Below are 20229 nucleotides of genomic sequence, written 5' to 3'. Positions count from 1 at the left end.
AGTGAGTTACTCCAAGCTGAAGATTCCCTGGTGGCTTCTGGTTTGGTTGATATTTAATCAGCTCTTCTCTTCTTATTTCCATTAACATTATAACTCTATAAGGGTGCAAATTCATACCTAGAACACAGAGCAAATTAAATTTAATGCTTTGAACCAAATCTTGGGTAAGAAGAAGGCGTTTAATAGAAGCAGGAGGAGGCTGGGAATGTTTTGCAGCCATGATCAAGTGCAGCAGCATCCATGGGATGTTTCAGGACAAGGTGGCCCTGTCTTGCTTGAGCCAGCCATCTGAGAAAGCTTATCCCACAGTCCTGGGAGGAATATCGATAGAGCTGTCAGACTTGGACAGGCAACAACAGGGTGTAGAGGACTAACTGGAGGGCTCACGTATCTTTTTCTGCATGAACAGAAATAAATGTCAGAGAGAACAGGTTATTTTTAAGTCTTTCTTTTGCAAATTGAGGAGAGGAGACAGCAGTAGTGACTCCCAAAAATCAAGCACTGATTTCTTTTAAGAAAAAATTGGATGTATATTCAGATTCTCTAGATTTCTAGCTAAAGCTGTTTTATAGATTGCATTGATTTACTTTGCCTTATAGAGTTAGGTTTTGACCTCAAGGGTGTTCAGAACTGTGTGGTATTTAGCACAACACATTGATTGCAGTGCTGATTTACAGTGAGACAGATTTAACAGAGCAGTGCATCCATGATATTTTTTTGAGAGAGAATATGAAACCATAAGAGGAGGGTAACACCAGCAGCATCAATGGCCTTTTCCTCTCCTTGCAGTCCAGTGGTGGATCACCTTATTTCTTTACAGAATGCTTATCCTAAGCAATGCAAACAGGGCTAAAGCTTGATGGGGATTTGTTAACAGTAAAAGCATTCCATTAGTAATAGACTTTAAGTGTTTTTATTGTAATGAAGACATCTAGAGTGTACAGTATGAAAATATAGAGGTTAAGAGCCTATATATGAGGTCTTCTTGATGGGTTAGCTAATAGCAAAAGCTGTCACAGGAATCTGACAGCTTGTAGACCAGGGATTAGGCTTTTGCTGCTTTATTTTTTGCTGCCTTCAGAAAAGTTTAGGTTCCAGGCAACTCTGAAGCTTTTAGAAGCAGTATTTTAACAACACGGCTGCTGTAACGGCACAGAAGGCACCTCCCTGCACTTGTGGGTCAAAAAAGCAGTTGCATATACCTTTTTGCCCTTTCTATGAGCTACTTTTGCCCTTTCTGTGCTGGTACTGTGATGGTGAGGACAAGGGAAGGGAGGGTGACCAGCAGCATAGGACAGGGATGGATGTGGAACAACCATCAGGCAGAAAAGCTGAATACTCTGTTTTAGGGCAAGACCTGGGATGAGGAAGGCACTCCTGCTTAAGTCACAGTTTTACTGATAAAAGTTCATACTTTCATTCTGATCTGACCTCATACTGTTATTACAAATGACTAACAAATCTTGCTGCAGCTCCCTTATCGCTCCTTTGTCATTCCAGCTGTCACTGAGGGCTGAGATAAGGGGTTTGCAGTATAGCATGAGGTGCATCTCTCCTCTTTTATGCTATATTTTTAGGTAAATGTGACATTGGTGCAGGGCTAATGTCTTTGGTAATATTTGATGGATATTGCGTGTTTTGTTTTGTTTATCCCTTTCAATTCTAAATATTCAGAAAGCAGCAAGGTTGGGTGTTGTGACCTGCACAAGGGGAGTGTCACCTCCATTCAAGAGGCTGACAGGCCCTGCTCCCAATTCAATTCAAATTTAAGGTCAGAACAGCACTACTCCTTTCCTCAAGGGTGGTTTCATGGTGCTCTGGTCCCACCACATCAGTGTTTGTTTCCCTCTTGTGGAGTGTATCACCAGAAGTGACATACACCAAAATATCGAAGCCTGCCAATTGCTAGAGTAATGTCTGGGCTTGTGTCCCTTCAGGTTTGGGGGAAGAAATTAATCTATATTTCTTGGAAACCTGGGATTTTCCTATTTCAGTTGAGCTCTGCCAGGCAGAGGAGACTACCCCCACCTCCTTTCTTTTGCCAAAGGGAAAATGTTTGCTCACAGTAGATAGAAAAACGTTTTGAAGGCAGGCATGTTTGCATGAGGGGAGGAACAATGGAAAACATCAATTTTTATTTAATCCCAACTGAGTTTTTAATCCCAGCAGAATTCGTATATTTTTAATAGCAATATTTAGCTTTGCTTCCAAGGTGAAAAAAGTGGAAGTTTGAGATCTGTATCCATAACATCTCAATTACACATGAGAAAACCACATCAATGTAATGCTAATAGCAACTCCCATAGGTTTTTATATGCTGCTGCTTGACGTTGGGCAGGAACATGTGCTTTCAGGGCAGCTGGAGAGGGAGGAGACAGCTTCCTACCCAAGTCCTGTAAAGGCATGAATGAGAGTTGCAGCCGGCACAGAGGATGGAATAGATTTTGTCTGTGATGTGGAGGTTTAAGAAAAAACCAAAATCAGTGTGTCCTGGATCGAGGAGGGCAGTGATGGCCCAAAGGCTGCACTCTGGAGTACTCTGCAATTGACGGGAGAAAGGAAGAGTAATACTTCAGGGAAGTTTTTTATTCAAACACATAATGCGTTTTGACAGGCTTCTGAAATAACGTGATACCTTTCCGAGCTCAGGCTGAGTTGCAAATGATGGAAACCGGGATAAATCTCCTGGAGCACACTAAGGTTTCCTAGGTTCATGTTGCCAGTAGGGTGTTAAGGAGCAGGGCTGCGAGCAAGGAGTTCCTGCTGTATGGCAGCAGCGTAATTTGTGGTATTGTTTTCAGGTCAACAGACAGTCAGCTGAAGCTGTGGAATGTGGGGAAGCCTCACTGCTTGCGCTCCTTCAAGGGTCACATCAACGAGAAGAATTTTGTAGGGCTCGCATCCAACGGAGACTACATTGCCTGCGGTGAGTAGAGCCGCCCTCCTGACAAACGTTAACGGGGCTCCGGGGACCTGGTGCCTCTTTGGTTGCAAAGCGCACCAGCAATTGTGCCACGTGGCTGCAGGGGCTTTTTAATAATGTTCTGAACTTCCACTCTCCTCTCCCTTTCCAGGGAATGGAGTAATGACCCCTCTGACATAAGGGGGGTTGGTAGTTGGTTTCTTCCCATTTCAGATTAATTCTTCATATATGATAATTTAGACTTTCTGTCACCGAAAGTCAACTGCTGATGTAGTCACTGTAGATATGACTTAATGTCTTTCAAGTTTACCAACTGACATGTCCTCCTGCATCTTTCTAAGGAAGGGCAGTAGCCTGGACCACACAAGTGGTCCTGTACTTGTCCTCCTTGTGAACAGCTCCCTAGAAGACTGAATTGTCCTTGGCTGCTCAAGGAGGTTGTGGAGTCTCCTTCTCTGGAGACATTCAAAACCTGCCTGGTCACAACCCTGTGTAACCTCATCTGGGTGTTCCTGCTCTGGCAGGGGGATTGGACTGAATGAGGTTTCGAGGTCCCTTGCAATCCCTGACATTGTGATTGTCCTGGAGCAATTAGCCTTTTGGCTGTTTCCACCCTTTCACCGCTTAAGCTGGACTGTTGAACCTCTGTAAATCCACAGGTCGTGGTGGGAAAGCTGTGACAGACTGCTGTGGGATGAGCAGGACAGCTGCACCAGCACTGAAGGGGGGGGACACCTGAGCTTGTGTGTTCTCTCGTCTCTGTGCAGCTTGCCAAGCAGAAATTGGGATGGATTTCTAAATAAAGCCTGTGCACTGTCTAGTCTCTCTTACTTAAACCTCCACAGACCAAGCTGTCATACTTGATTACGGCAAGCAAAACTGTGACGGTGCTACCTGCCATGGAGCTGCAACACCAAGCAGGCTGGGTGTAGCGGTGTTTTATGTGGTAGTGTAGATGCTCTGCTCAAAATGCTCTGCCCAGAGGAAGTTATGGGGGACAGCTGGGATCCTGCATGTTTTGCAAGTGCACTGCAAACTGCAGTTGTCTTGTAATAAAGCCCGGTTCTGTTATTAAATGTTGTGGAAGTGCTGTGGAGCACTCCCAGTTGCCAGGGCACCAGGAGCATGATGGTAACTACAAGGAGGAAATGTCTGCTGTTGTCTTAACCAATAAAAAGAAGCCTTATTTCTGTTCCTGCTACCAGAACCTAATCTTCTGTATTTTTTTTTTTTTATTTCTAGGAAGCGAAAATAATTCCCTTTACCTATACTATAAGGGCCTCTCAAAGACACTGCTGACATTCAAGTTTGATACAGTCAAAAGCGTCCTGGACAAGGACCGTAAAGAAGATGACACAAACGAGTTTGTGAGTGCTGTGTGCTGGAGGGCACTACCAGATGGGGTAAGCTTTCTGCTCAGGCACCCAGCTGGGTGCAGAAGGAATCTCTCCTGCTTTCTTGTGAAATAGCACTGCTGAGAGTTTGACTGTGACTTGGTATTTTCCCATTTATGGGTATTGCAGATCGGTGTGAGAACGTGAGGATCTGCAGAGTAACTGAGATTCTGGGGAGGAGGGACTGCTGTGCTTTTAAATCTTCTACCTGGGTGTTTGAGTTTCTCTACTTGGCATCTGAAATCCCCAAAGCAGCATTGTATTTCTGGCACTTTGTGTTGTGTTTTTCTTTTTGTGGGCAAAGTAGTGGGATTTTTGTTGCTTTAATGAAGGCACCTGCAGATACTCCCGTGGAGCCTTATCTCGATGTTACTGTGTCTACATGGACTTGCTCATTGAAATACAACCCCTGTGTTTAGATGAGCAGATATGCAAAGGAGGCGAGCGCAGGCTGCAGTCACCTCAGTGACTGTCCCGGTGACACTTAATTCATATACGTAGCGTGTGTGCTAAAGCTGCAGGCAGACCTGACGCAGCTTTTGTGAGAGTGGCCTTTCGGCACAGGGCTGCTCTGCAGAACAAAATGCTGCTTTTGAAATTGAGTGCTCTTGAAAACCTTCCATTAAAAAAAACCAAACTTGAACGAGTTACTCTCTTTTATGTGCAAGGGTTTGCAGATCAGATACTTAATGGGCTTGTTGGGAGGGGAGGGAGAGGAGCTCATCCTGAATACAGTGTTCCAAGTAACTGAAGTGCAGTATTGCCTAATTGGTGTCCTGAGATGTTGCCTTCACAAAGACATAGCATTTTGGAAGGGTAACATCTACCAATCTGTTTCTGTATGAAGAAACTGCCCCCACAACTGTGATTCAGTTGTCACTGGCATAAACTTATTTCAGATAGATGCTTCTGAATCGATATCAAAATAAAAGCTAAGAGTCTGAAACTACACTTTTGATTTAAAAGTAAAAAGTGGGCTGTTGTGGTTTGAATGGTGGGTATGAGACTTGGTGATGTAGAGTCACCAACTTCTCGCTGGCTACGGATTTAGGAGGATTTGGTATTGGCAGATGTCACACCTCAGGTGAAAAGTAGCTGTTGGAAGTTGCGTAATTTGTTTTTCTGCTGGATAAAAAATGTGCTGTGGGAACCTGTGCGTCCAGAAATGCCCTTCTCTGAACTCCCTTTGCTGCAGTGCTTCTGTGTTGGGTTGTGCTGCCCACTGACCTCCTGGGCAGCTTTTCCACAGGCAACAGGCTAATGGTGATGTCCTACTCTTGGTGTTATTTCTGTTGCTGTCTGCTCCTCGTCAGTCTTTTCTCTGATTAATATGCTTTACATCTAACAGAACTTCCGCTTAAGTGACTGAGACACTTTTGAGCAGTCACCAAGGGCTGTCAAACCGTTCTTCATAACCAGTATGAAAAGTATCACACAAAAAAATGTAATAGTTAAATCAGGCCCATCAAGATCACACCAAATAACGTTCAGGCTTCACTCCATTAAACAACATTCAAAATCTGTCGCTGTTCTGATAACTTTTTTTTTTTTTCAATCTTCAATCATTCCTCTGCTTTTCCCTGGGCTTCTTCTAAATTAGCCCGTTTCTCCCCTGCCTTTCATTTGCAAAGAAAGGAGCAAAAGGCTGCCTGCGATCTGAGTGTTTTTGCTGCCACGCTTTCCCTCTTGGTGGTGGATGCCATCCTGCTTCGTGTACCGAGCAAGCAGCCTTGCTCGCTTTTGCCAAGAGCCCTGAATGTTCCTTCTCCGGTCCCTGCGAGACACAAAGTGCTCTTCACCTTCTCTCTTCCCTCTTGTTCCAGCGCAGCACTCCTTTCTGACCTAATTGAGACTTAGGAAATTAAATTACTGCACAGCCAAAGGTCGCTTATGTCCGCAAAGTCTTGCTCAAGTGGTGAAACTCTTTTGTTCTCCATTTTGATAGCATTTGTTAAATTTGGTTTAAATTTTTTCAAATGAGCTTTATATGTATAGGCTTCCCCAAAAAACGGCGTGTTTTTTAGCAGTGAACTAGAGCGGGCCTTTGCCTTGCAGTGCTGTCAGCATCTGTGGGAACCAGGGAACCCACAGCCTATTTCTGGCTCCATTGCAGACTTTGATCCTGGGTGAGTCACTCTGCCTTAATTTCCTAATTACAAGAGCCACCTCGCCTGCCTCTTGCTGCTGATGGGTGCGTGGATGCAGCTCCAGCCCTGCAAAGCCCGGCGTGGGCTGGGAAACCAGCTTGTGCTGCTGTGGGTGTGCGGTTCTCCCGCCTCGCTGAGCTGGTTCAAAGCTTGTCGCTGGAAGGAGCTTTGGTTTGCTACCTGGAGTATTTCTGAGGCGGAACATGTGGGCACTACATCCCCGAGGCTCCCCGGTGGAGCAGAGTCTCTTTGGTTTCCCTGCAGAGTTGCTCTCAAGGATTGTTCTTTAATTAACCTTTCGAGATGAGATAAGTAAGTTTCAGATCTGTCAGTTATCTTGGGAAGCATGAGTACATGTACCTCCTTCACTTCATGCACTTAAGTGCAAAATCTCAGATCCTAATTAAAACTTAAATAAAACTTTCAGATAAAATGTCATTGATTCTTTCTTAAATCTATTTTTGTGTAATTCAGGCTTTTACTTCCTCCTGAGCCAAAGTCAAGCTGTGCCAGCAGCCCTTGCCAAAACCTATTTTTTTCCCCTCTGTGTTGTTTTTTCTTCACTTAGGAAGATGCAGGGACCTTTTTGCTAGAGCTGTCACCTTTCCAACTGCAGAAGTCTGGCCTCTACCTTCTTTCCACCTCTGTCAAAGCCGTAACAATGGACAGAAATTGCTCTGTGCATGTGGTTATTAGCATTTGCATCAAGCTTTTCAATTCTTAGGTGATGTTTAGAAATAAGCACTAGCTCGTAGGCTAATAGTTTTGTTAGACTGAAGGAAAAAAAATCTCAGTGGGTACATGAGGAAGCAAACCTTTGCTTCCTTTGGTGCGGTGTTTTGGACAAAGGTAAACAGGCGCTTTAATATTTTTTAAAAAGCGCTTATGGCTTGTGGGGAAAACTGTTCTCACTTCTCATTTTACTCTAAAAATTGGTCAATATTTAAAAGTAGAGAAAGCCTCAGAACACTTTTGGCCTAAGCAACCTGATAAATGTGAGTTTACCAGAGATGCGTTTTGGAACCTCCCCTGAACAAAATCAAGTGTTTTATAATACACCTGTGCCATCCTTTGTTTCTGGCACCTCAGCAGGAGTTAGCCAGCTTGATTTGAAGCGTAAATCTTGTCCTGAGATTAGAAAATACATTCTTCTATTTTACTAATGTGTAAGCAGACAGTGCTCTTGCCTATAGGGATGCTCTTGCATAGGGGAAGGAAATTATAGTAGTGGTAGTAGCTCACTGCAGCTAGGTGAGTAGAGATTTTTATCTGTCTTGGGAGGGTCTGTCCAGCTTTGTGTAGCTACATGTATAGTATTAATAGCTGGAAGAGATTGGTTTGTACTTTTTTTTCCTTCCCTTATGCGTCCTATGTGATATTTTCCCCTTCCATAAAGCAGGAACTTTTTGTCTGGACTTACTTTGCCATATTGCAGAGTTCAAGATGTGCCTCCTACAGCTGTGTTAAATAATTGCATCTCAAGTAGGCCCCTTTCCCAGTCATGGTTAGTGTCTCTCAGAAAGAAGCTGTCAAAAGACAAACCAAGGCTGAACCTGCTCCCAGGATGGCAAGAAGGTATTACTGCTGAACACAGAAGCAATTTGATTATGTAGATTAAGCATGGCTCAATCTATCATAATCACTGCAAAGAAGCCATTTAATTTTGTACCTGTTTGCATGAGTATTCATTACTGCCGATAAGCAGGTTAGCCGGGGAAAGGTTTCTCAAGCAGAAATGTCAAGGCTTTGATACCAGTAAGGAGATGCAGATAAGAGCAGGAGGATGCCCCACAAATCAGCTTAGGTAAAGCTTTATGTATGTCTTTTTTTTTCTCCTTTTAGAGTGGTAAAGGAGGGAAATCCCTTGAACAGCGCTGCAGACTGTAACCAAGTCATCTCGCTGTGGTGAGCGGGTGGGTGGTGGTACCTGCTGGGTGGATGCTGAGGTCTCCTGCACTTGGGAGGTGGGAGAGCACAAACCCATGTGTGTGTTTACCCACCTTGTTGTCCCTCTTCAGAAGTCATTTTAATTTAGGGGAGTCTCAAAACAATCATGTAGCCACAAGTGAGAGAAGCAAGCTCTGGGACACCAGGCTTCAAGTTGCCTTTAGGTGCTGTCATGTGGTGGAAGTATCTTCATAATTAGTCTTGCATCTCTGAACTCCTCCTTGTTAATCTAAGAGGATGGAAATACTCCCTCGGCGTGGTACATCTCTTCAGAAAATAAGCTTTTCTTCCATTTATTTTTCCTTTCCTCTGAACATCCAGCCTTGTTTCGAATGATGTCTGGCTTGAATTCTTTAAATAGAAACCTCTAATTGAACTGTAATAAGCTGGTCACTTAATAGGGCTGTAATCTTGTTCACTGATGAAAAGTAGCCATCCTTTGTTTCCTAGTAGCCTAATAAATGGTACACGACGTACAGAGGAGCTAGTCGGGGAGTCTGATAATTTACAATCCCAAATTGGCTCCCTTCACTGGAATTAATTTAGCCAATACAAATTATTTCGGGAAGTGATTCATTGCCATTTTAAAGCGCTAATTAATTTGGATGACTTATGAACATTAAAAATGAAACCTTCTTTGTCATACCCAAATAACCAAATGCTTATTCAGTGTCATTCTTAAGTAACTTGTATCGACTGTAACTAACTACATCTCTTGTAACTTGAAATATGAATTCCAATGGGATTTTGGGGAGGAAAACAAGTGTAAGACTTGATATTTTTTTTGTTCCACTGTACTGCTGAAATTTTAAAGGCTCAAAATTGGTGAGAATCTTGACTTGCAGGTTGAACTCAGTGTTGTTTTATTTCTGCAGCATCCTCAGCTAGTTGTTCAGATGTCGGTTAAGCCAGACCTAGGCAGTAATCTGAAGCTGATGAGATAAACGCCTGCCCAGAGCGATCAGACCCGAGCTGTCCCTCTCCTGCCGCTGACACCAGCTGCCGGCACAGGTAGCAGCGGCGTGAGCAGCTCTGACCGCAGGGTTTTTGGGGAGGGCACCTGCTGTTTTCTGACTCATCCTTTCTTTCTTAGACCAGGGCTGGCCTGTAGCAATCATGGGCAGCACCTCCCAAACCAGTATTTTTGCAGGTTTACCTCCGGTGCAGTCCCACGCTGCTGCTTCATCCTGGAAATGCCATGGTCTTCATCTTCTCTCTTGTGACTGAAATGCATGGCACGTTATGAGAGGCTGGGAATGATCAGCTTTATAAGCAAAGCAAGGAGATGTGACTTTGATCAGGTTTATTCTGCTGGTTTTTCTCCCCCTCTTGAAAATCCTCAAAGACTTTCCTCCCTCCTATGGAAGTCTAAGCCCCGTAGCATGTGTGCTGTGAAGCTCATGGCTCTCGGTGTGATGCCTTCCCACTCCCCGATGTGCCCTCTGCTCTCTGGCCATGATTTAGATAAAAACACTTTCTTGACTTTCATTATTTTGATGCTTTACACTTTCCTTAGCTAGTAAATACATTTTATTTCTCTTCCATCCTACCTTTTTAATGTCTGTCCCCCCTTTACTCATTTTAAAATCTCAAATCTTTGTTAAAAACAAGTGGAACCCAGAATGTCAAAGATACATCAGGCATCGTTGATTCCCTCCCCCCAAAAAAAAAGAATTTTGGCATATTACTTATGTATATTGACACACACTGTATATATTGTTTTATATGCTGCTTGAAAACTACTTTCATATCAGAATAATTTCTACCTTGCAGATAAAAGATGTCACAGGTTCACTGTATATGCTTCTTTGTTCTGAACATGGTTGTATACTTTCATATCCATATCTCTTCAAATGCTCATTTTGGGCTCCTTTTTTCTGTGGCTAAGGAGAATTAATTAAAAATATACTCAGGTGGCTAACAATATTTTACTCCTCATCACAACCCTTGGATTCCAACTGCAGGGAAATTTCTGGGGAAAAAAAAAAATCATACTCAATTATTAACAGTTTGTGCATTATATTGAAATTTCACTGCGTGTTGACACTTCAGTCCGTGTGAAAGACCATCTTGATAATGTGATTATGCAAATGACAGGCTTGAGGAGAAAGTGTTTAATTTTGAGTCTTCTATACAAGAAGAAAAATATTGGTAAATGTCCTTTCCTTATTGCGTTCTCCCTGCTTGCAGGACACCCTCTGAGCTCCATCCTGGCGTGGGCAGGAGTGAAGGGAGTCGGGTGCTGTTGCACTTCTCCATCTAGTGTGGGGTTTTTGAGGGGAAAATGGTGTATTGCACCATGTTTTGTGCTGTTTCAGGGCTGGAGGTGTATGTTAACTCTTCCTTTCCTAGAGGCAGAGCAGCTGGAGGTGCTGCTGCAAACAGAGGGGATGAGTCTGTCGCTTTCGTTCAGCTGGGGAGGCTCAGGTCCCCTGTGGTACTGCAGCGCTCTGATATCATTCAAGCTTCTATTTTAAGAATAGCTTCTCCAAGAAATGTAGGTGGCTCGGGTTTTTCTTCTATGTTAGTTTTAAGTTTACATTTGCAAACTCAGTTTCTCCTTCTGCAAGGTGAGGCGTGTTTTGTTTTGTTTTCCTGCATAATCACAGAAAATTGCCGGGGGGTTGGTGGTTTTTTGAAGTGAAGGCAGATCAAAGTCGCACGTGTTTCATGAATGAAGGCAGCATTTACTCTTTCAGACTTCTATGGCTGATATTTGCTTACCAGTGTGTCTCTTCTAATGCCAAGAGAAGTAGGCAGCGTGCTGTAGATGGGACTGAGGTCCTCCTTACTGCAGTCGTCTCTTTCCTAGAGCAAGTGGTTGACATAACTCTGAGTACTGTTGACATTACAGTTCCAGTAGCTGATCCCGATGGCGCAGCTGTACAGATAATGGATTGCAGTTCATTGCCGGTGCAAGCAGAGGTCCGAGCAGGCTCTCGTTGTTTCCCAGGCTTTAAAAAATGAGAGCATCCCAATGCAATCACAAATTGTATTGCTATGATACACGCTGTGAACTGGGGACGCAAAGAAGTCTCTGTGCGGCTGTCATTAAACTTGTAAGTGGATATTGTTCTCCTGTTGGGACTCTGCTGCTTTAGTAGCCATCAATTCTTTACTTAAGTATGAGTTTTTTAACAGGTGAACCCAAGTCAGGAATTCACCTGGAACCTGGACTTCATTCCTGACTCTCCCCAGCTCCCTGCTGAACCTTAACCTTAACCAGGTACAAGCTGAAGCACAGCAGTATATATCATGTGGCCCTTCACATAAGCTTTTTCCAAAACTTAATAGAAACTTATTTGTATTAGAGTGGTATTCAGAGTCACCCTTATCTTATACATTGGTGTGGAGAGAGAAAAAGAACAGATTTGTATTCAGAGCCATTTGCTCTTAGAATTAAATAATTGTACAACTGTGGTTTTTCCTTTTCCCACCCAGCCTCTGCAGTGCTGCTGTTGAGCCCCTTGGTCTGAACTCTGATATGTATCCTGCTGGGTTCTAGAGACACTGATTAAATAATTGATTAGGCTGTCGTAAGATTTGGGTTGTGGATGGGTTATTTTTTTTTTTCCAGATGATGCCTGGAAACCTATTTATCCTGAGTTGTAAGCTCCTCTCTTCCCATATGTACTTGTTCTGAGCGTTGCGCCTTTATCTCACGGGCATTGCACCTTCTATTGGCCCAGGGATTAGAGATGGCTCCCTCTTCCCCCGCAACTCTTGGCCTTTGGGTAGGAAGGCTCATCCCTACTATTTTCTGAACTTTTTATAATGTATATTGTGTATAGTTTTGCAGGTGCTAAGTCAGCCTCTATTCCCAGATCTCAAACTCCAACCCAAGTCTCCTCTGAGTCAGAGCATCTCCTCTGAGAGCAGCCTTTGCTTTACTTTCCACTGCTAGGATTATGCTGGATTTTTTTTTTTTTTTTGGTGTGGAGGTGTTTTTTGGTATCTTTTGTGTTTTTTGAAGTGCCATCTATCTGCTGAAGTCTCTGGCGCAAAGTGCCATGAGATGAGGTCTGAATGTTCAGAGCTACTCTGCCTAAGTCGGGCAGTACTCAGTGTTTTATGAAGCAGATAAAGGTGGTAATTTCAGACAGGAGCTGCAGGGGTAAAGCTTAGTTTCTCGATACTTAGTGCTAAAGGAGAATTCTGGTTTCAGACCAGCAGGAGCAAAGCGAGGGAGTGGAGTAGGTTCTGAGAAGCCGTTGGCACAGGGTAACCACCACCTTTGAAGTTGGTTTCAATGCAGCAGCAGAACTCCCACCCTGGGGGTGTCCGAATCCCTCGCTGCTGGTGGTCTGCTGTCACCGCCCTTTGAAGGTGGGTTTAGAACCTCATTCCCTCTGACAAATGACGCTGCTTCAATTACAGTCAAAGCAACCTCACAATATTTTTTTTTTGTCTTCCATTCTTCAGTGCATCTACCGATGGCAAGTCACAGTAGTCACAGCTCACGAGCTGCGTCAACCTTTTGCTCTAGCACTCCTAATTAAGCAATTTTAATGGCAGGTTTAATGTTTTACAGACTCTAAATGAAGTGGAAAAAATATGAAGTGTGTTGTTTTGGTTTTTTTCCTTTCCATCACAAAATTTTGATCAGGTAATTTAACCTCTGGGTGAAAATAAAAGCAGAAGGATTTATGCACAGGTGGTTTTATCTGCAAAAGCTTTACTTTTATGTAGATTTCTGCATTAATATAGTTACTACTTGGCTTTGGGCAATTGTTCCAGAGGTTCTTATATGCTTTCTGCCCTTCTGTTATCAGTAACAAAACCCCAAGGCATTTTGAAACCCAGTAACTTGTGACCAGTCTAATGCCAATAGCACTGGACATTAGTAAAGCAAGAACTAAGACTTTTTTGTCACTCCTTTTAAAAACAACTGTTCAGACTGGTTTTCCAACAGCAACACAGATTTGTATCCTTTTAACCTATTTAAATAAGACTTCTGGCGATGTTCTGATCTAATTCTAGCTACTGTTAGATGAGCTTGCTGTGTGCACGGTTGCTCTTTGAAAGCAATCTCATATCTGGATTGGAACTACCTGGATATGTAATTAGGATATGTAATTATTTTATATAGGATTCAACACAAAATTATAATAATCAGTCCTTTCTGAGGAAGAGAAAGCTACTATGGTAGGGAAGTTATGTTTAGTAATTTAATGAGCACCTCTCAGACAAAAATGATACAGTTAAATTTGGGGTTGTGCAGCTGAATGGATTTGTGTTCACCCTTGCACAAGGTGTTTTGAATTCTGCCAGGGAAGCGCTGCTTCAAACAATTACGTCTCTTATATGTTATTTTGTGTCATAATCATTTCTGAAACTCTTATCTGGTTGCTAAAGCTGGAGAGAAGTGAGATGTTTGGTGCAGTACTGGGTTTAGTAGTTTTACTCCAGTATTTCTGAAGTGAATATTAAGTTAAGCAGGGAGGTGTAGCTGGGGCAGCCTGGGGAGCTGGCGGATGAGACGGTGCATTGTTTCCCATTTACTTATAATAATGAGAGATACTGGAGGGAAGATAAGCGGTATTACATATAGTGGGAAGAAAGATTGATTCGGATCCATTCAATTAAAAAAAAGAAAGGGTTTTTTACCTGTAATCTGCAGATAGCACACAAATTAACTGCAGGAGGAGGAGGAGAAGCTGCATCCCTCCTCACCACCCGTGCCGGCAGAACTTCAGCATCACTAGCCACATCTCCCAGTGTAAATCAGGCATATCATCGTTTCTAAGTTCATCAGTTTGAGACCTCATTGCCTTTTTCTTCCAATACTTTCTACAAAGCAGGTTGCTCTGATCAAGTGTTTTCCAGCCACCAAATAACAGCAAACAGGTCTGGTCTGGGGAGTATGTGCTTGGGGGATGTCTTGACTTTAGAGTGAAATATCCTGGATTAAAATAGGAGGTTAATAATGCTTCTGCTTGTGCCTTGCTTCACAACTTGCATCTTAGCTGAAGCACTTGAAAAGATAAATTTGGGCCAGCAGGAGTATTTTTAAAAAAAGAAAATGAGCTGAAAGTGAAATACAAATGTCCCTATTTAGTAGAAAAAGGCTTCATCTCGCTGGCAGCTTTCTGGTTTTGTTAGGTTCACGCTTGACTTGACAATGCAAAAGAAGAAACTGTAATTGTTGGGAAACGCCTGAAGATCTGAAGTAAAACAGAACTTAGCAGCTTGTGAAACTTTTATTCTAGTGTTATAGCCAGCAGCAGACTGCACTTGGGAGCTTGTGAGTTTTCTTTGGTTCAAAACTAAAGAATTTATATATATTTGCCTTGCCAAAAGTAAGCAAAGATCCACACTGTGAAAAATCACTCTGCTGATGCTCGGATGTTTGTATAAGAAAAATACGGCTTTAGAGATTTTGTGTGGACAAATGTTTGGATAGATGTGCGGTTACAGGGCGAAGGGACACAACACGGCTGCTGCTTGCCCAGCGTATCCTTGACTGTGACCTTGGACCCTTTCCAGGTCTCTTGGCTATCCTGTGCAACCATCCCTCTTCTTCCTGGTGTAAAACTCCTTTTTTCTCCCCAGAACTGAGCTGTCTGAATGCAGCAGTGGGGACAAGGGCAGTCTCCTCCTCGCAAGCCCACCACAATTTCTAAATCTTTGACTTTTACTGTTCATTGTGAACCTGGGAATTGCCCGTTCTGGAGCGGGGAGGGAAGCTATGAAAACTCATTTTTGTATAGATATTTTGAAGTTTCTATTGTTTTCCTTTTGGAACTGTTTTGAGGTGGGTTTGTGGTGCCAACACGTGTATTCCTGGCCGGGCTGGGGCTTCTGTATTAATTTCAGGTAATGCATGAATGTGGAATTTGAGCCCAGCTCACTACAAATCACAGTCAATGGAGTCATGAGTGTGATGCGTGCCAAGCCCCATCATCTCTGCCTCTCCTTATCCAGACAAATGCATACTGTGTATGCACCGTGTGTGGCTTTTTTTTAGAGGCCGTTTCTTTATACTGTCATTTATTTCTTCCTTGGAAGCTGTAGCTAGGGCAGTGGATGATCATGAACTCTTCACAGGAGCTTTTCGGCGGATGATTGTAGCGGTGCACATGAGCTGTGACGAGAAATAAGTCACGCGCAGTCAGGACAGAGCACAGTTATTTTTATTTTCTTATATCCACTGTATTTTGTCCTGTATTCTCACTATATCTTCTCTGAAACGTTTGAGGCATCATCAGGCCTGGGAGAAAAGCTGCACGCTCTGACTTCAGCTCCGTGGTGTCTGATGAGGAGTGAGTCAACAGAAGCATCTCCTTAGAAAGAGTATCTAAAACCGAGGGAGGATGAAGCAGATTAGCTAAAAAAAAATCCAATGCCAGAAGCGTTTGTTTGTCTTCCTTTACCCTTTGTCAGCAGAGCTCAGGTTTATATTCTAATATTTATGTAGCTGAAGGATATTATAAAATCAGAGGTACTGTGTTGCAACACAAGGGGGTTTGTTCGCTTCTGTAATCCCAGTAGGAAAATGACATTATTTTTCTTTCTTTATGTACTTGAGTCTTTTTAAACGTCTTTTTTTTGCTATTTGTGTCATTGGTAGCTTAATGGATTTCTTGATTGTTGAGCTCCTCTTTTTGATACAGTATTGTTAGTCTTTGCATGCGTTTAGAATGACAGGAAGCATTAAAAACAGTCACTTCAATTTGAGATATCTAGAGATAATTTTTTTATACCCACTGTGTGAAAATAACTGGAATAGTACCAGAATTATCCATTGTAAGAGAGATGATTTTACTTGTGAATTGGGTTTAAAGATAAAATCTGCCTACTTCCCGAGTCATGGATTTCCTATTCATTGCTCTGTTAAGATTAATCGGGAGCACGACTTAATCCAGAACAAAGATGATTGAATTGTCCTTAAACACTGATGTCGAACATTACCCAGATCTCACTTTATTGAAAACCTTTTTTGGTCTCACAGTGCTGAGAAATCACGACTGTGTGAGAGCTACTTGGGAGTACATCATATGAAAAGAGATGCATTTTCCTCATTTACTGGCTCATTAGAAAATAAAACACTTTCTGGGTTTTCTTGGAATGAAGTTGTTAGGAGGTGTTTTACGGAATGGGTTAAACTTGTATAGAAGTTATTTTGGCACGCAGTACAAAGGGCTCACTCCACCTGCAAAAGCCTCTGAGGTCTTAAAGGTCTGCCATTAACTGAGCCACTGCTGGGTTTGTGGGGTGGCCGCGATGGAGAATTAAGTACTTTAATGCGGCTTTGTTTCCAGTTTGGGAACCCGGAGAAGGGCAAGCTCAGGCTCCAGCTACCTGAGCCCATCGGGGAGTGTGTCCAGTGGAGCTGGAGCACAAGCCACTGCTCCTCTTTGCGCTGACACCGATGCTGACAACAAAACTGTGCTTTTAAGAATTAATGTCGTTCATTTAATCCCCTATTTTCCAGCAGCAAGTGTGTAGAACCGTCAGATTGTCCTAAATCTCCAGTTGTAGCCTATAATGGAGTAAGGCTGCCATTTTGATACACAAGCCAAGTGTGAGCTTGACCACCCCTTAGCTCATTTTGGGATTCCTACCTGTGACGAGTAGTTTAGGAGCCGGCAATACTTATTTCAGATGCATGTACCACATTTAAAATGTTTTAAAAGGCAAAAAAAGCAGCTTGCTGTGTAATGGCCTTGCTGTAGGGATGCTGGCAAGCAGCACACCGTTGGCAAGCTGTTCCCTGGAGTTCAGGAGCGTATTCAAGGCCAGGAGATTCAGGGACTTATTAACGGCAGCTCCAGGCCCTGGTGCGAGCTGGCAGGCACCAAGCGAGGGGGAAAGGAGCCGGCGGTGCCGCTTTTAAAGCCGTGCATGCCCCATGCAGCTTCTCTTTCTTCTGGCTGCAATGGTTTTGACCTCCTGAGCTACACTTGCTCTCTTAATGATGTTTTCCTATTATTCTTCGAATCCTCTTTTCTTCAGCTTATTTGCATGCGGTGCCTTGCGTTTCATTTAGGATTTGATACGGTCAGAAGCCCAGGATAAAAGGCAGTGTAGTAAAAGGCTATTTTAATCGTGACGTTTTGTAGGATTGGAAGCTGCTGGGACCAGTTGGGACCAGTCATGGGCAAAAGAAGCGTGTTTTGTCCACTGCTGCAGTCTTCCTAGAGTGAAGTGGAGGTCTCTGTCTGCTTTAGGAGAGCCAACTAAACCAGATCGTTCCCCTCCATACACATGTATTATCCCGTAATATGCCGACACAGCTCCTGCAGTGACTCTGCCCAGCGCGATGTCCCACCACGTGGGGTCAGCCCTTGGGTAGGGTTTTGTCTGCGGCATCCAGAGATAAGTATAATTGCTGAGAGTTAATCCAGTTCGGTCATTTAAAGCAAGACTGTAATCACAGTTATGGGTTTTCATATAAGAATGCTGGTTTTAAGTCCTCATTATAGCAGGTTGGCTGTAGAGGTGATTAAATTCCAGTTGGAGAGATGTGCACCGGTGGAGCAGGGCTGCATGTCCTGAGGTTCCCCTTCCTTCTCAGTTCTTTTTGCTGCTTCAAGAAACAGTCATTTGCTCTAAGCCATGTTTGCAGCTTTGATTGAAAATGACTGTACAAAACCTCATCAAAGCAATGCGTGTCCCAGAGTCATTAAAAGAAAAATAAAATAAATCTAAAAGGCACCTTGAAGCGCGTAAGCTCCCTGGGATGCCAGGGGCAATAGCCTGTGGTCTGCTGGTGTCCCCAGGCAGGACCTCGTAAATCTTTGTCTGCCCAGAGAGCCCAGGAAAAAAGGGAGAAAGGCTGAAAAAGCTCTCTCGGAGGTTTGGGGTGATGATGAAGTGCTGGCTCACTGCCTGATGCCTGTCACCGCTTTGCAGAAGTGAGGCAGATCTGGGAGAGGCAGCTGCAGCTGTATAGCTGGGAAGTTGTGCTTTTAATTGCTAATTAAAGCTACCATTTGCATTTGGGGTTTTCCTTTTTAAAGAATGACATCACACTACCCAAGAAACCGCTAGCACTGTTTATTTATAGTGTGACCAAACTGGCAACTTGCTCTTGCTACTTTGCCGGTACGTCTGTATTTCACCTATTCCATACTTTTGCTTTCCTATCTGATTTTTTTATTACTTCTGTCCTGACAGCCCTTGTTCTTCTAGTCCTTGACTTCCATGCAGACATACCATCCCATAGTGTTTTCCCTTTTGTCTCCATAAACAATAGGCAGGCAGTCTGATAGCGCAAGTCCAAAGTCAAGGGAGCTTTGCCGCTTCAGCTTGACAGTTCTCCTCTCTGAATTATTTAAAGGCCACGAACAAATGAAAGCCTGTCTAGAGTTTCAGGTGACTTCTCATCTAATATTGTAGAGAATGCCCGATAGGCGAGTCCCGCTAATTTTGTCCATTTAAATCCAGGGGATCTGGTAGAATAGCAAATGCAATTAGAATTCAGGGGCTGCCTCCTGGTGTTCCTTGGGGGAGGTGAATAAGCAAGTCCAGGAGAGGGAAAGTGGAAGGTGAATGAAGGAATAGGGAATTTCTCTCTAGTTGTGAAAATTGTGTCAAGTTTGGTGGGTTTTTTTTTTCCTTCCTCGCACAATCAGTGAACTTGTCTAAAGACATCCTACATTTTTCTTCTTACTTTAATCCCAGTCCTTGGTGGGGTTGTTTGACTTTGTTTGAGTTTTTTTTACGTCCTTTGTTTTTAAATCTGAAATGTTTTTAAGCAGCTGAATGGCCCAATGATTTCTGATTTCTCAGGTGCATTTTTCCTGCTGGTTTTGCTTGTCCTGGACTTGGGAGTGTTTCAGATGGATGGGATTGGAGAAGCAGGCAGCAGAGCACAATTGAGTCCTTCACATGATGTGAAGTTCATTATTGTCCTTTGAATAGTTCATTCTGCAGAACAAAGTAGGGAAGATGTCATGCTTTGCATTTATTGCACTAAAGCTATAAAGCTGTACTCTCATCATTCTTAATACCTAAGGCATAGCTGTCTGCTCTTCCCACTCCCTTCTCCAAGATAAATACAGTAGAGAAAGCATCAGTAGTAGGATATTAGAAAAACAACCTCATATGTATCATCTGTACTCTGTATGGCTTTTGTTTAATGAAGTTCTTCACCTTTTATGTACAGTCAGACCTTATTAAAATCGAATTTACTGTACTGTCTTTTTCATTACCAGCCGTACAATTTGGTAATCAAAGCTGATACTTTGCACCGTGGCCTTACTTTGAAAATTGACTTGCAAAAATGGCATGGGGACTTCAGAGTATCTTCTTTCAGGGATTCCAGCATCTCTTTCAGTTTACAGTGCGGGATATCACCAGAACCTTTAGTCATTTTTTGTCGGCAATCTCAAGTTTATCAACATGTCTTCTCCTTCATAATTTTCCTGCATGCCCTGGCTAGTGAAAATATTTGCCCACTGCACTCAGAGCATTTTTGAAACAGTATTTTGGGGGGAGAAAGCTTCCAATTTCTCAGGACTAGAGAAGGCCATGTGGTTTGGTACAGCTTGCCTGGCCTCGTCCGCATTGCGGGAGGTTTCAGGTACGAAGTGCTGAGCGTGATCCTGTTATAACATTAGCCGAATTGGATGTCGAAGGCAGAGTTGTGAATTCTTTCAAGATTAATGGAAACTTTTGTTTTACCTTAATTAAACTTCCATTCCTTAAATCAAAGTCCTCTTTCCCAAATGGGTCTATGTTATAAATAGCATTAGTATCGGTATGAGTTCGTGAAGCTTATACGCATGTTAATGTTTGTGCCCTGATTTTTCTCTGCAATAAACCATTTGTCCCCTTTTATTTTAATCTCACTGCACCCTGGTGATTTTGTTTC

The 20229-nt window shown here is 43.1% G+C and overlaps 1 protein-coding gene across 2 annotated transcripts in view; it reads left to right on the top strand.

Annotated features, from left to right (window-relative positions):
* COP1 (COP1 E3 ubiquitin ligase) overlaps positions 1–20229 on the top strand; it is a 125033-nt gene that overhangs the window by 89487 nt on the left and 15317 nt on the right. For both annotated transcript variants that reach the window (XM_082052638.1, XM_082052637.1), the window contains exons 17-18: positions 2802–2926; positions 4166–4326. In XM_082052638.1, coding sequence (XP_081908764.1) covers positions 2802–2926; positions 4166–4326 — 286 coding nt within the window. The remainder of the gene's footprint in view (positions 1–2801; positions 2927–4165; positions 4327–20229) is intronic.

This window comes from Streptopelia decaocto, assembly GCF_964273445.1.
Source record: "Streptopelia decaocto genome assembly, chromosome: 5".
NCBI classification, from domain to species: Eukaryota; Metazoa; Chordata; class Aves; order Columbiformes; family Columbidae; genus Streptopelia; species Streptopelia decaocto.
Note: the sequence above shows the minus strand (reverse complement) of the source record. Positions and strands in the feature narration are given on the sequence as shown.